Source organism: Mauremys mutica, chromosome 4 (genome assembly GCF_020497125.1).
Source record: "Mauremys mutica isolate MM-2020 ecotype Southern chromosome 4, ASM2049712v1, whole genome shotgun sequence".
NCBI lineage: Eukaryota > Metazoa > Chordata > Testudines > Geoemydidae > Mauremys > Mauremys mutica.
Genome location: NC_059075.1, coordinates 141,243,096 through 141,257,218, shown reverse-complemented (window position 1 = coordinate 141,257,218; position 14,123 = coordinate 141,243,096). Strand labels below are relative to the sequence as shown.

Below are 14,123 nucleotides of genomic sequence, written 5' to 3'. Positions count from 1 at the left end.
CGGTGATTTGCTTTGCTACAGCTTACCCTGGTTCCAAGCTGGAGTAAGCAGCACTAGTGCGAACAGTGGCTTTGCCTGTGTACAGTAGGAGTTTGCACTGGTGAAGCTACCCGAGGCTTTATAATGTCATCTCTCCTGTCACTTTGGTTATATTCCTGCCCTTTTATGAAGATAGGATCTGTGCAAATGCAAAAAAATTATACTTTCACCTAATAGTCTCAGTATGCTTTGCACGAAAGGAGCAGCATCAATGTCCCATTTTATAGATGGGGAAACTGAGACAGAGAGCGGGGAAGTGACTTGCTCAGGCCACACAATGAGGTAGTTGCAGAGCTGGGAACAGAACCCAGGAGTGCTAACTCCTAATCCCAGTTTTAATTGATAACAGATGTTCTAGAGACAGTCAGGATTTAACTTAGTAAGAGATAACTAAAATACCATGGTGATGAGCACAGTGTAACAATGTAGACACATGGGAAGAGGTATTAAATAGAATGAGATGGTCTTGTTACATGGGGACTGTTTCCTCCTGCATCTCAGAAGAGAAAATGAGATTATTCTTAACAAGAATCTCCTGTCTCCAGTTCATGCATCCTCCAAGTGTTGGCTGTTGCTGAAATTCGAGAGAGACTGTGATGTCAGCAGCAGCCTCGGGTCAGACTTGCTGTGTATAATTGGGTTGTGCATCCGCATAAGCATAGGGTCTGAACATGGTATGTCAAAAATAACCCAAAGTCCAACTGTGTCGTGCAGTGCACAGGAAGGTCCAGTTCTGCTCAGAGGAGGTCACTGAAGTTCTGCACAACTGGACCTCTAAGACTTTGCTCCTTTCTGTGGGTTTGACTGAATCTCCCCAGCTGTAATTAATTGAATGCATCTGTCCTAACCCTGGGGCTGCTCTTTGGCACAGTTATTTCAAAACTGTTCAATTAGAGGCCCCTAAAATCTAGGTCGAATGGAATTCTGGTTCGGGCATTTTCCAGGTCAGGACATTATCAAAATTAAAAAAAAAATGTTTTGTTTGGCAACACAGTCTGGTTTTGTCGGTTGCAGTTGGGTCAGAAAATGGCAAGCCACGGGGGTGTTTTTTGGATGTGTGATAAGTCAACACATCCTGTAGTGTAAATACTGCAATAAATAGGGTTTAAACTAATTTACAGTCATAAGGAAAGTAAACTGTCAAGAACTGTGTTCTGGTTCTGTGTAACTAGCAGTGTAAACATTAGCAGCCCAGGCTTTCAATGTTCAATATAATACAATACAACTTGATTTTTGTATAGTGTCTTCTTTGGGAACACAGTGCTTTGCAGAGCTAAGTGGTACAAGACATGCTACGTGGTATGAGTTGCAGAAAGCGGCGGTGCAACAGACACAGTATAGTGAATAAATTAAAGCCTTCAGTCATAAAACCCAGAGTGCAGAGAGAGAGAAATTGAGGCATAGGCAGTGCAGAGAGAGGTATTTTAAAATACAATGCAGCTGTATATCGTATGGTCTATATAGCAAGTTGCAACCCAGAACATTTTGCCAAATTAAATAATACAGTTTCAGAGTTAATAATAAATAGGAGCAGAGGTGAAGGGAGAGAAATTAAGCATAAGTGAGGGAGAAAAAAAGTAATTTCAGCTGAGATTTGAAAGGAGACGGGAAACAGAAAAATGAGGTAGAAAGATCAGGGAGGCTATTCCAAGCAGCAGACGCTGCAGCGAAGAAGGCTCCTGCACTGCTGGTAGTGGATATGTGAGGAGGCCAATGTTAGGTAAGTGGAGGGGTTTAAAAAGGGATCATCCATAGAGGTCACGGGGTGGGGCACATGCCAATTAAATCCGTAGCCAGGGGATGTAATAGAACATGATATGCAGGGGTTCTAATGAGAGCTGCTTTGATGGGCTACTGAAACAGTGGAATATTCTGTATTTGCCAACATGAATGATTATCAGCATTCATGTGTTACATTTCATCTCCTTCCGTGTACTTACAATGCAGATCCCACCTACGAAGCTGTTCTGAGCTCCTGCGGGAAGTGGGCAGCCGGTCAGAAAAGTTGGGTAGGATGGTGGGAGGGTCAGAAAGCTGGAGCTGGTAACCGAAGGCTGGGGATTAAGTCAATCTTGCGTTAATAATAATCCTTTGCTCTTAGCTAGCAATTTCACCATCCGTCTCAAAGTGCTTCACAAATGGAGAGTCTCTATCCTTATCCCCATTTTACAGACAAAGACCTGAGGCACAGAGACTTTCCCAAGGCCTCACAGCAAGCCAGTGGAAAAGCCAGGAATAGAACCGAGGACTCTTGGGTCCCAATCCTATGGCCTCTCACTATCCTATTGCAGGCCACTGGCTGGGGAGGGGGAGTGATCTTTAATGAAATCCTTTTGCAATTGGAACGGAGGCAATCGTGATTGAGGTACGCTATAAATGGACATCTTTAGAATGTACTCCTCAGCCTTTAGCATTTCAAAGAGTTGTTTGAAGTGCTTCTCGTTGCCTCACTCACTAATAAAATCTGGTATTAAAATTCAGAGACCGTCCAAGGCAGAACGTAATGAAGTTCTCCATAGCAGCAGCCCACTTCTTTAAGGTTATGATCTTATATATAAGTCTATAAAAAGGGAGCTGATCCTATCTTTCTAGCAGACATTTCTGCTGCTAATATTGTTCAGCCCTCTGCTAGCTGCAGCACTCTGGCCATCTTCGGTTCCGGCACAGTAGGCGGAGACACTGGCTCCCATGACTACTGCGAGATGTCTGGGCGTGATACGGGGCATGGAAGTGAGAGAGGTATGCTGGACTGGGGATGAGGATGGGAGTCTCTGGCCGCCCCGAGGAGCCAGGTGGAAATGGTGTAGGTTGCAGTGTTCGGTGCTTGTGTTCAGCTTGCGCGATAAAATTCATTATACAGCAAAACAGGTGAAGGAAGCACTGGGCTTTGTGGGGAAACCACCCAAAGACTCTCCTAGGTCCTGACGTGGTAAAGCCAAGGTGTTTGTGTGAATGAACCACTGTGCTGTAAACAAGTTCCATCTGCAAAGCTGAATGGGTCTGAGAGGATCCCCGGGTCATTTCCCCATTATCTCCCTGTGTTGATGAATTAATTGGCATTACTCCCACAATGGGCTGACGAGGCAAATGGCAGCCCCTAATGGTGCCTGTGTGCACAGTAAGTCAACGGCAGGTCAGTGCTGTGGGATCACGCCAAGGGGCTGTGCACGCAGCTGTGCTGACTTACCTGCACGCAGGCCCACAGCACCCCTATTGCTGCAGGAGCAGAGTCGCTGTGAGGAAGGACAATGGGTTAGCTCTTTCCTACCACGCTGCATCTCTTCAGCCCCTGCTGGTGGGAAACGGTGAGGAGAAGTTGAACTGGGATTGTGCGAGTCCCAGGCTAGAGCCCTGAAGTTGGCAAGATAATCTCCCCTCCTGTCTGCAGCATTAATAGGCTGCCAGTCGGTTGGTTACAGCTGCCAGCCCTTGGAGGGATCCCTCCAGACCTGGTACAAAGGAAGTGCCAGGACATGAGCAGGCGCAAGGCACCTGCCAGGAGGCGATAGTAATGCAGATGCTGTATTTTGTTTCCTCTCCAGATCCTGACGGTGTCAGGGCCCCCAGAAGGAGGGACGCGGGTGACGATCCATGGCGTGAACCTGGGGCTGGATTTCTCCGAGATTGCCCACAACGTGCAGGTGGCGGGGGTGCAGTGCACTCCCCTGCAGGAGCAGTACGTCATCGCAGAGCAGTAAGTGCACTCGGCCCGGCTCTTAGAGTTCACTAGTGGGTGCCTCTGGTTTCCTGGCGACCCGATCTCGCAGCCCTTCAGAAGGCCTGTTCTTCGTGATGAAAACAAAAGCACAGTCAGCTCGTGAGTCAGAGACGTGCTCCAGTCACTGCCTGCCTCTCTCCTCCCTGCTCTGCAGAACTGCGGCAGTGCCTTGCGGGCCAGATCCTCAGTGGCTGTAAACTGATGTAGCTCCCCTGACTTAAATGGTGCTGGGCCAGTTTACATCAGCTAAGGATCACGCACTTGGATTTCATCCCAGGGATTAACCGGCCCTTTTAAAGGTTTATTAAGCATTTTGTTTCCTTCTGCACCATGGCTCCTGCTTTGCTAAGCAACTTTTCTGATGAGCACCTTGCTGTTTACCCTCCGCTTTTCCACCTCTCCCCCCCTCCGGTTGGAATGCATCCCGCGCTGCTGGCTGCAGGCAACCATTTGTTAGGTGTGTGAGGCGGTGACAGCAGTTTAATCCGAATAGGCCTCCACTGGAGTCAATTCATTTATTTCACTGAGAAAAATGTCAGCCGAAAATTAGAAAATAGGCGTGTAACAGAGGACAGGCAAATTAAACCTCCCAAAGTGACACATGTCCCCGTTTCAGGTTGGGTTTTTTTTGTGGAAGTTCTATTTTATTTTAGCCAAGGTGCCGATATGCCTACGAGATTAGGGGATGCATTCATGCAGAGTGCGCAAGATGGAATATGTTAAGCAACTTCTTTTACTAAGTAGTCTTTGCTGCACTGGCAAGGTGCTCTAGCAGCCAATACAGATACAGTGCCGCACTTTCGGAGCAAGTCGGAGAGAGAGAGGAGAAACCCAAGGGACTGAGAATGGATCTGTCCCAGGGTCTGTAGCCGCTGAAAGTGGTTGTTCTTTGATGGCTTGAGTGAAAGGAGTTTGGTGGGTCTCAGTCTAGTTCCCAAAGCAGAGGACGTGTCTGTCACTAAAAGCAGTTGGCTTTAATTCACCCCTTTCTGTCAGTCCCAGGAGAGAGGCCATGAAGACCGAGCTCCCCTTTCATGCCTGGAGGTGACCCAGCCACTACCTGAGCTGTTTCTGTGCTGTCTGTAGCTAAAGTACATTATTCCTGGGGACTCGATTCCTTTCACATGGACTAAATATAGATTTTGCAGAAAGGATAGCGAACTGCTCAGCAAGATAAACTTGTCTGTAAGGCCAGGGCAAAGGAGAAGTGCTCTGGTGAGCTCTGGAGCTCTGGTGGATTACATTCAGCTTGAGTTCCCCTTTGGATAGTCAGGCTTAGCCGTGATCATATTCCCCTGACTGTTCGCTAGTAAACACTGAGTGAAGTCTAAGTCCATCTCAGTTACCTGCTGCTCAGGTCAGCAATGCTGGTACTGTAAACTGAAATGGGGGTTTTGGTCACTCCAGGAGGTAGGGAGAAGAGATTTCAGGCTGGGAAGATCCCTTATTTTAAATAATATAGTCCAGTGGTTAGAGCAGGAGACTGCACATCCGGATTTTTTAGTTCTATTCCAAGGTCTTCCCTTCATTTGCTGTGTCAGTTTAGGCCAGTTATTTTAATCGCTCTGTACCTCAGTTTCCGCATCTCTAAAATAAGGATAACAGCATTATCTACTGTTCTTACTGCAGGGGACTGTGAGCAGCTTAGGTTACATCTACACTTCAAACTCGGGGTGGGATGCCGCTGTTCATGTACACATACGCTCATTCTCATTAAGCTAATGCGAGTATCAATATCAGTTTGGCTGCGGTAGCATGGGAGGCAGCCTTGGAGCATTGGCTGAACCATGCCAAGTGTCTATCCACGGTTTCAGGCGGGTTTGTACTTAGCACAGCTCAGTCGTGCCACCACGACCAGAGCTACCCTGGCTACGCTGCTTTTTTGTACTCGCACTAGCTCGATGAGCGCTAGCACAAGTGTGTGTACGTGAGCAGCACATTCACACCCCTAGCTTTGAGTGTAGACATAGCATTCGGGTTTGTAAAGTGTTTTCAGATCACTGGTTGAAAGATGCTACCGAAGTGCAAAGTAGTATTATTATTTTATTATATCAATGACTCAAAGCAGTGCACTAATACCATTGTAAGACATAGTGATTTCTGTCTATTATGCTATAAAACTGTAGTATTTTATTTTTGAATTCAGGGATGGGAGATTATAAAACTAACCTCCTTTGATGGTATGAAACCCTGATTTTTATAATGACAATTCTAATTACAGCTCTTAAGCTTTCAAAGTTTAACATCATTAAAACGTTTATCCTGGGCAGATAACAGCAAGTGTTAGCATGAGAGCTGCCTTTTAAAGATGAATCCGGATAAAAGGACCCTCTGAAGGGTTGTGTGGGCAGACTGAATTCCAAGACTGTAATGACTCGCCATATGTTCCAGCCATGCAATCTATCAGCTGGCAATTAGGTTAATGTTGGTTAAAGGGCCACTTAGCCCAGTAATCAGCACCCTACAGCTCTGTCGAGTGCATCGTTTTGTAGGAGGGTACCTGCTGGGATTTTGGCCTGGATTAGGAATCATTCCTCATTCCCAACGTGCTTGATGGTGTATGCAGTGACATGTGCCCTGTTACTTGTTCTGGGGCTACTCAAAAGTATTATTTGGGCAGCTGAGCAATGAAAAGGTCCACGTTACTGGCTAATATTTGGTCATTTGATCTTTTCTTGAGTTTGCTGAAATCCAGCACTGGTGTCCCCGTCCCCCTGTTTGGAATAAAACCTGGATCCCACCACCCTTTCTTTGTGGCCTCTGCAACTAGTTCCTGGGTTTTGGCTGCCCATCTGGTGGAGGGAATAATGACTATCCTCTCTCTCTCTCTCTCTCTCAAGATTGCAGCAACACTGAGAAGCAATCTCCCAGTCACAACCACCTTGCCCCTGCCCTGTCTGAGACAGGGACGCAGCGCTTTCTCAGCCTGTCATGATTCCCCATTGCCCACAGAGTGCCAGAACCACAGCACTCTCTTCTTGCTGCTCCTGCCTTCATGGAGAAGCAGCAGCAAAACGATGCTCCGGGGAGAAAGTTCTGTCAAGTAGAAAGGGGAAGAGAGAGCAAAGCGTGGCAAATTTAGGCACACAGCGGAGACACTTCAGCCTCTGTTCTCCAAAGGCAGCGTCTCTATAGGAAACCCATTTTGATGTGTAGTGATAACGGCTTTCGCATTAAGGCTCTTTGCTAGCGTGTTTGTATTTTGTTAAGCCTCCTAGCATCAGCTGAGCGTTTTGTCTACAGATTTCTTGTTTCTTTAAAACCTTTTTATTCGCTCGTGAGTCTAGCACGGGTGAGAGCTGCTCAAATGAGCGCTCCAGAGACTGAAGCCTTCTGTTTATCTAAGTACAAGCAGTGGTAGTACAAGCTTTCCCCACAATCTCCTGGCCAATATATCTTCAGCCTTCCTCTGGTAGGGAGTTCAGTATCTATGCACCATCCGCCCTTGGCCTTTCCACTGGGACTGACCACCAGGGACCAGTTAGTTACTACAGCAAAGTTATCCATTATATAATATATTTATCTATCCCATGCCATTTACCATCCACTTAGCTACCTAGTGCTTAATGTGCTTTTCACAGTTGATCCTCTTTGTTCACCTTTCTCACTCCCATCCATGTGGTCAGTGAGACTAGGCTGTTCACTTTTAGTCTCTCTGGTTACCAGGCTTTAGCAAACTGCTCTGGTGTTTTGTGTTTCTAACACCACAGTGGGAATGACTCCCGGCAGCATCCCTTTTGAGGCATTGCTGAGGATCCATGCTGGCTGTGGTCGCTTTCAAAACCTTGGCTCGCTGCCTATTGAATCTGCTGGTGTGACAAATAATGATTTGGTTCTTGTTTCCAGTACATGTTACCCATTGCCACTGTCCTGGTGAAATCAGGTATTGCATGTGACCCAGGGAGATTTGTGTCATGCAACCAAGGGCAGGATCAAACTCTTCCTTTTGTGACAACGTCAGGCCGGACGGCTGCAGGAGGGTCTGGGGAAACAGACAGACAGACCAAGAACGCTAAAGGCCCTTTTTCCTACAAGCTGGGAAGGGGTTTCTTCAGGTCAATTAGGGACACCTGACTCCAATTAAGGGCTGCCTGAAACCTGTTAAAACCTCTCTCCTGGGGAGTGGGGACAAACTGCAGTAAGGCTGGCGGCAGCAAGGAGATAGGCTTCTCCAGCGTGAGAGCCTGCGCTCCTCCCCAGAGGGGAGACCCCCCCCCCCAAACCCAGTGCCTGTTTAGGGGAAGGACTGACACCCCGGGACCAGTGGCAGGACAGCATCTGCCCCAGTGAGGGGGCCAGGGAAAGGTATTCCCCTTTTGTTTCGGTGTGTTATAGACTTGTTTCCCTTTGTTTGGCAGAGGAGCACTCCTCAGGCCTGCCACAATGCCTACCGGGAAGGCGCTGAGAAACAAACCCCAAAGAGGAAAGACGGGCACGCTCCAGAGTGGGGCTGATTTACCCCAGACCCTGTCCTGCCAGAGGAGGGAGCTCTAAGTCCAGCGACACAGAAGGGGCCTTGCCACACTTTCTTTCCTGCCTCTCTCCCCACCCGCCATCCTGAGCTGCCCTCCTGATCCATTATGTTTCTATTGAGTATCTCATGTTCACATTCTAAATGCCATGATTTTTTACCCCTTCCCTGCCTGAGAGCCCATCCTCAGGTACTGATCTGGACTAGATGAAGAGTACTGTACCCTAACCTTCTTTCATCAGTATAAGGAGTAAACTTACCTTCTACGCAAAGGCCTGTGTCTGTCATCTCCTAATGGGTCTCTCCACTTCTGATTAAACAGGAACCCACAATGTAAGCTGTTCCCTTAATGAACTCATTCATTACTCTGAGGACTTCACACTCACTTTGCTTCAGGCTAATATATTTGCCATTAGTGCTCTGCATTGCTCTGGAGTTTATAGCTTGTAATAATTATGTCTAATTTTGATTTTTTTGTTAAATTACTACATGGGGGAAAAATAGTAATTAGCTCCTTCGAAAGGGGAGAGCAGCAGACGTCAAAATAAAGGGAGAAAGGGAACCATCCAGCTGAGTAAGTCACTGCTGCGTCCACCTACTAGGGTCTCATTTGTGGGTTTTATATTTTCAGAATTGTGTGTGAGATGGGGCAGGCGCTCCCAGGGATCAGTTCCGGTCCAGTGCGCCTCTGCATCGGAGAGTGCAAACCGGAGTTCATGGCCACGTCCTCACAACAGTACATGTTTGTGGTGAGTACCTGGGAAAAACCAGTGGGAGGGATGGGCGAGCCAAAGCATCTTTTCTGATTTTGGCTGATACACATACTAGGAGAGCGTGCTTTCGATGGACTTGTGGCTTGGGTGTGAGATGGGAAGCCAGGAAGTCCCGAGTCCAAATTATGACTCTAACATTGACTCGTCTCTGTGATGTTGTACAAGCACCTAATCAAGCGGTCTGATTTTTTCAGCCGTGCTGAGCCCCTGTGGCTTCCACTGGCCTAAGTGTATGTCCCTAGACTTCTGTTTTATTTTCTATGTATGTTAAATGGTGATACTGTTTACCTGCTTCACAGAATTGTTGAGCTCAATTAGGTCCTGTTTGTAAAGTATCTTGAGATCTTCTGAGCAAAAGCACTATGTTAATGTAAGTTCATCTTGTAGCTAGGTACTATCCTGCCATGGAACTGGTGTCATGTTGCTGACAATTTTCCTCTTTCGCAGGAGGGGAAGAATAATGAAGACGTTACTTTTGTATTTAATTTACTGGGATAAATCTGTTGTGTTGCTTCTTGCTGTTCTCCACTGTACATATTCAGAATCATAGAAGATTAAGGTTGGAAGAGACCTCAGGAGGTCATCTAGTCCAACTCCCTGCTCAAAGCAGGACCTACACCAACTAAATCATCCCAACCAGGGTTTTGTAAAGCCAGGCCTTAAAAACCTCTAAGGATGGAGATTCCACCATCTCCCTAGATAACCCATTCCAGTGAAATAGTGTTTCCCAATATCCAACCTAGACCTCCACCACTGCAACTTGAGACCATTGCTCCTTGTTCTGTCGTCTGTCACCACTGAGAACAGCCAAGCTCCATTCTCTTTGGAACCTCCCTTCAGGTAGTTGAAGGCTGCTATCAAATCCCTCCTCACTATTCTCTTCTGCAGACTAAACCAGCCCAGTTTCCTCAGCCTCTCCTCATAAGTCATGTGCCCTAACCCCCTGATTATTTTCATTGCCCTCCGCTGGACTCTCTCCAATTTGTCTACATCCTTTCTGTAGTGGGGGGCCTAAAACTGGACACAGTACTCCAGATGTGGCCTCACCAGTGCTGAATAGAAGGGGAATAATCACTTCCATCGATCTGCTGGCAGTGCTCCTACTAATGCAGCCCAATATGCCGTTAGCCGTCTTGGCAACAAGGGCACACTGCTGACTCATATCCATCTTCTCACCCACTGTAATCCCGAGATCCTTTTCTGCAGAACTGCTGCTTAGCCAGCCTGTAGCGGTATATGGAATTCTTTCCTCCTAAGTGCAGGACTCTGCACTTGTCCTTGTTGAACCTAATCAGATTTCTTTTGGCCCAATCCTCCAATTTGTCTAGGTCACTCTGGACCCTATCCCTACCCTCCAACATATCTACCTCTCCCTCAAGCTTAGTGTCATCTGCAAACTTGCTGAGGGTGCAATCCACCCCATCATCCAGATCATTAATAAAGATGTTGAACAGAATCGGTCCCAGGACCAACCCCTGGGGTGCTCCGCTTGATACCGGCTACCAATTAGACATCAAGCCGTTGATCACTGCCCGGGGACCACCCAGGGATCACCTTTGTCAAACTAAGATACTGAAGGCCTGATCGAGCCATTTTTTATCATTCGCACATGAATCCTAAATATATCTGACTTACTGTCTGTTTCTACGTATTTAAATTTCTCCTGCAACCTACCTTGGGAATGGAGTAATTCTGCATCCCTGATATTGAATGACTTTCTCTAAGGATGCTAATTCAGTGTCGATTCCATCCATGCACTTAATCAAGAGCTACTCTTTGGGCTAGTGGATTTCCGTTTGTTGAGTGATCATTGCGTCTTTCCTTTATTTAATTAGCAGCCTTTTGATTCATAAACTTACGAGACACAGCTGGGGTTTTTTGTATCTCCATTTTTGCCTTCACAGGGCACTTTATCCAACCACATTGATTTTATGCTGAGTGGAATCTGTGCATGCAACGAAATACTAGCACTTACCAATTGTCCACAATTTGTAAACTAATTGATAGATAAATGAGGCCAGCTCCTGCCATCTCTCAGTGTTATGAGCACTACATTGCCCTGGGATTTTATTTATTCAACGACGTTGCACTGGTGCAAAATATTAATGTGCCGCCAGCCTGCTGAAGGAGAGAGTCTGAACATCAGTGTAACCAGAGAAGGCAATGAGGAGGAGGGCAGTCTGCTCCGTTCCTGTAGCACCTGTTACCTGAGGGTCTTAAAGCACTTTACAAATGTTAATTAAAACTCATCAGTCCATGTTTACAAACTTTAAAAACACAAGACGTTTCTTTAGTGTTGTGATGATAAAATCAGGGGTCCAGTCTATCAAAAGAAGCACATTTTAAAATCCTCCATTTTATAGATAGGGAAACTTGAATTCAAGTCTCCAGTTCAGCAAAGCACTTAAGCATATGTTAAAATCTAAGCCTGTGCTTAAGCCCTTTCCTGAATAGGGACGGGCTTTCAACACGTTTGCCCATTACCCGATTAAATTTTGTATGAATAAGTTGCTAATGAAGGGAGCCAAGCTCTCAGCTCGGGTCAGCTAAGCCTAGTGTATATGCTCAGGGCACTTGTAACATGAGATGCACCAACACAACCTTTCCCAACAGCGCGGCTCGACCTAGAGGCACAAGCTCTAAGGCTGAGAGGGAAGTTCAGTCTCCATTGCCCACTGGAGTCCTTGGCCTCTCTCCCGTGACTGCCAACAACAGGTCTCGCGTATTGCCAGGTGTGGCAGTAGTTGCTGTGATGTGGACACCAGCCCACTGGGAATAGAGCTGACACCCTCCCCACAGGCCACTAACTGCCACCAGATAGTATTCTGTATCAGGGACCTGAGCTGGATGATCTGGCAGCCTTGAAGTGAAAAGCCCTGTGTCGCTTTCCCATTCTCCTTAGCCATGCAGATCCCTGCTCCTGAGCAGTTCTTTGGCTTATCCTGAATATTCCATTTTCCGTGTAACAGGCAATGGACATCTTATTGGTCTTTCTCAGATTGCCAGTTTTTAAAGGAAAATTCCCTAGCCATACAGAAGGAACTCTCTTGTGGTTTGTCTTTAACCAGGGCCCAGCTGAAAGTAACTGCAAAAATTAATCTTGTTGTAATACCTTGCAGCAACCTGCTAAACATATGCTGAGCATTATTGCTCCTTGCATTGTCCCTTTTTTTCCAGCACTTCTTTTATTATCATTTCTTTTTCTCAAGCATCGAAACCTTCAAGCAAATAATTTCCTTTTGTTATTTGGGTTTTTTTCCACCCCATAGTACAGCCACAAACTCCGTTAAATACAGTAATAAAATTGATTGGTACCTTAAAACAGAGTTCTGTTCCAACTCTGAGAGGGTTCATGCCTTAGTGAGCTTGTTAGGGGACTGATACGCTGCAGGATCTATGCTGTCAATTTAGTGACGCCCATTTTACCTGGAGAGGTGGAACCTATCTGTAAATCTCCCATAATTTACATAGAATCATACAAGATAGAAATGAGGAAATCCTATTTGGTTGCCGTGGCATTTTGACTGGGGGAGGTTATAGGAATTTTTTTTTTAATGTCCCTAGCACCTGCTCTTCCCCCTTTCATTTGTTTAAGAGAAGGACCTTTTGAAGGTAGAGCCTACACTCTGTTCAGGGTGCTACCTCTTGGAAGCTTCCTGGATTTTCAAAGAAACCTTTTACCCTGTCTTGTAATGCTTGAACAAGGCAACACCCAAAACAATTAAAAGGTGACCCATTTAAAACTGATACAGGGATTTTTTTTTAACATAATGCATAGCTAGGCTGTGGAACTCCTTGCCACAATTTACTGATGCCAGGTGCTTGGTAGGATTCATAAAGGGTTCATATATGTAGAAGAGTGACCACAATGAGAGAACATTACAGTAATTAGAATATAAAGCACATACCAGATAAGTAATTTTTCATGAATTTGGGATTGTATAGTTAAGTACACCCACTCAGGAGTTCTTAAATTTAAGCTTTATTAAGCAAGAGAATTTTAAAGATAAAAACAGAGAAATTGCAGAAAGTAAAATAAAGATGGTTTTATGGTAGTTCTTAAAAAGCTTAACAGAACAAATTCAACACAAAGTGCTTACTTTATCTAGAAGTAATAATTCCCAAATTACAATAATTAAAATTCTTATCAGCCAGTGACAAATTAATTCTACTATTACTGTACTATTCTAGGAAGTTGATCTTAGTATCAGCATGGAACAGTGGATCCTTACAGGTCCGTATTAATTTGCCAGTCAAGTTTTAGCTCAGTTAAGTTCTGGGACTGTCCGTGGAAGTTTAACTGAAAGCCACTCTGAATTTGGAAATTTAAATAATTGCTTAAGTGCTGGCATGTCCATTCAGTTCTGAATTGCTTCTCTTTGCTGTATCCAAGGTTCAGATTTATAATCCACTGATGAACATCATGTTGTTTTTAGTATTCAAATCATATTGCATTGGTGTTGTCATCAGATAAGATAAAAATTGGGTCAGAGAGAGAAGCCAACCATGAATTGCTTGAGAAGGTGTCTTCCCCTCTTGGCAGGTTATTCCATATTTGTCCATTCTGAGGTTCCTTGTGCTTCCCTATGGACCATCCACTACCAACCATTTTCAGAGCCAGGATACTTCCCTGGATGGACTGCTGGTCTAATCCAGCCTGTCAGTTCCTTTGATACCTGTAAGCATATGCTGCAGTTTGAAAGCAATGGAGAAAACAGCACTGACTCAATGTGCTGACTCTCTACTATGAAGCAGGTAGTACCCAGGGATTGGAGATGGGATGCTGCCAGTTTGCAGATGAGTCATAAAGTGGTATTGTGGAAGCATTAGTGAAAAAAAATTGGTTATATCCACTGACTGAAAACAAAAAAGTACCTGCTTTCTGCAGATTCTCTTGAAAGGAATAAGTAGCCATCACTGATGCAAGCAGTATAAAAACTGGCATTGTTACAATAGAAACACTGATGTGATGTCAAAGAGGATATAGGACTGTAAACTCTCAGGGATGCCCAGATAACTCCTCCTGTCACTGATGGGAGATAGACCCTCCAACCACAATATTCTTGTTATTGGTTCATGCGTATTATGGGCAGAGCTGATAGTGCTGCATATAGTTAAGGTT

The 14,123-nt window shown here is 45.5% G+C and overlaps 1 protein-coding gene across 2 annotated transcripts in view; it reads left to right on the top strand.

Annotated features, from left to right (window-relative positions):
- PLXNA2 (plexin A2) overlaps positions 1-14,123 on the top strand; it is a 312,269-nt gene that overhangs the window by 240,732 nt on the left and 57,414 nt on the right. For both annotated transcript variants that reach the window (XM_045013587.1, XM_045013588.1), the window contains 2 exons: positions 3,582-3,733; positions 8,860-8,977. In XM_045013587.1, coding sequence (XP_044869522.1) covers positions 3,582-3,733; positions 8,860-8,977 — 270 coding nt within the window. The remainder of the gene's footprint in view (positions 1-3,581; positions 3,734-8,859; positions 8,978-14,123) is intronic.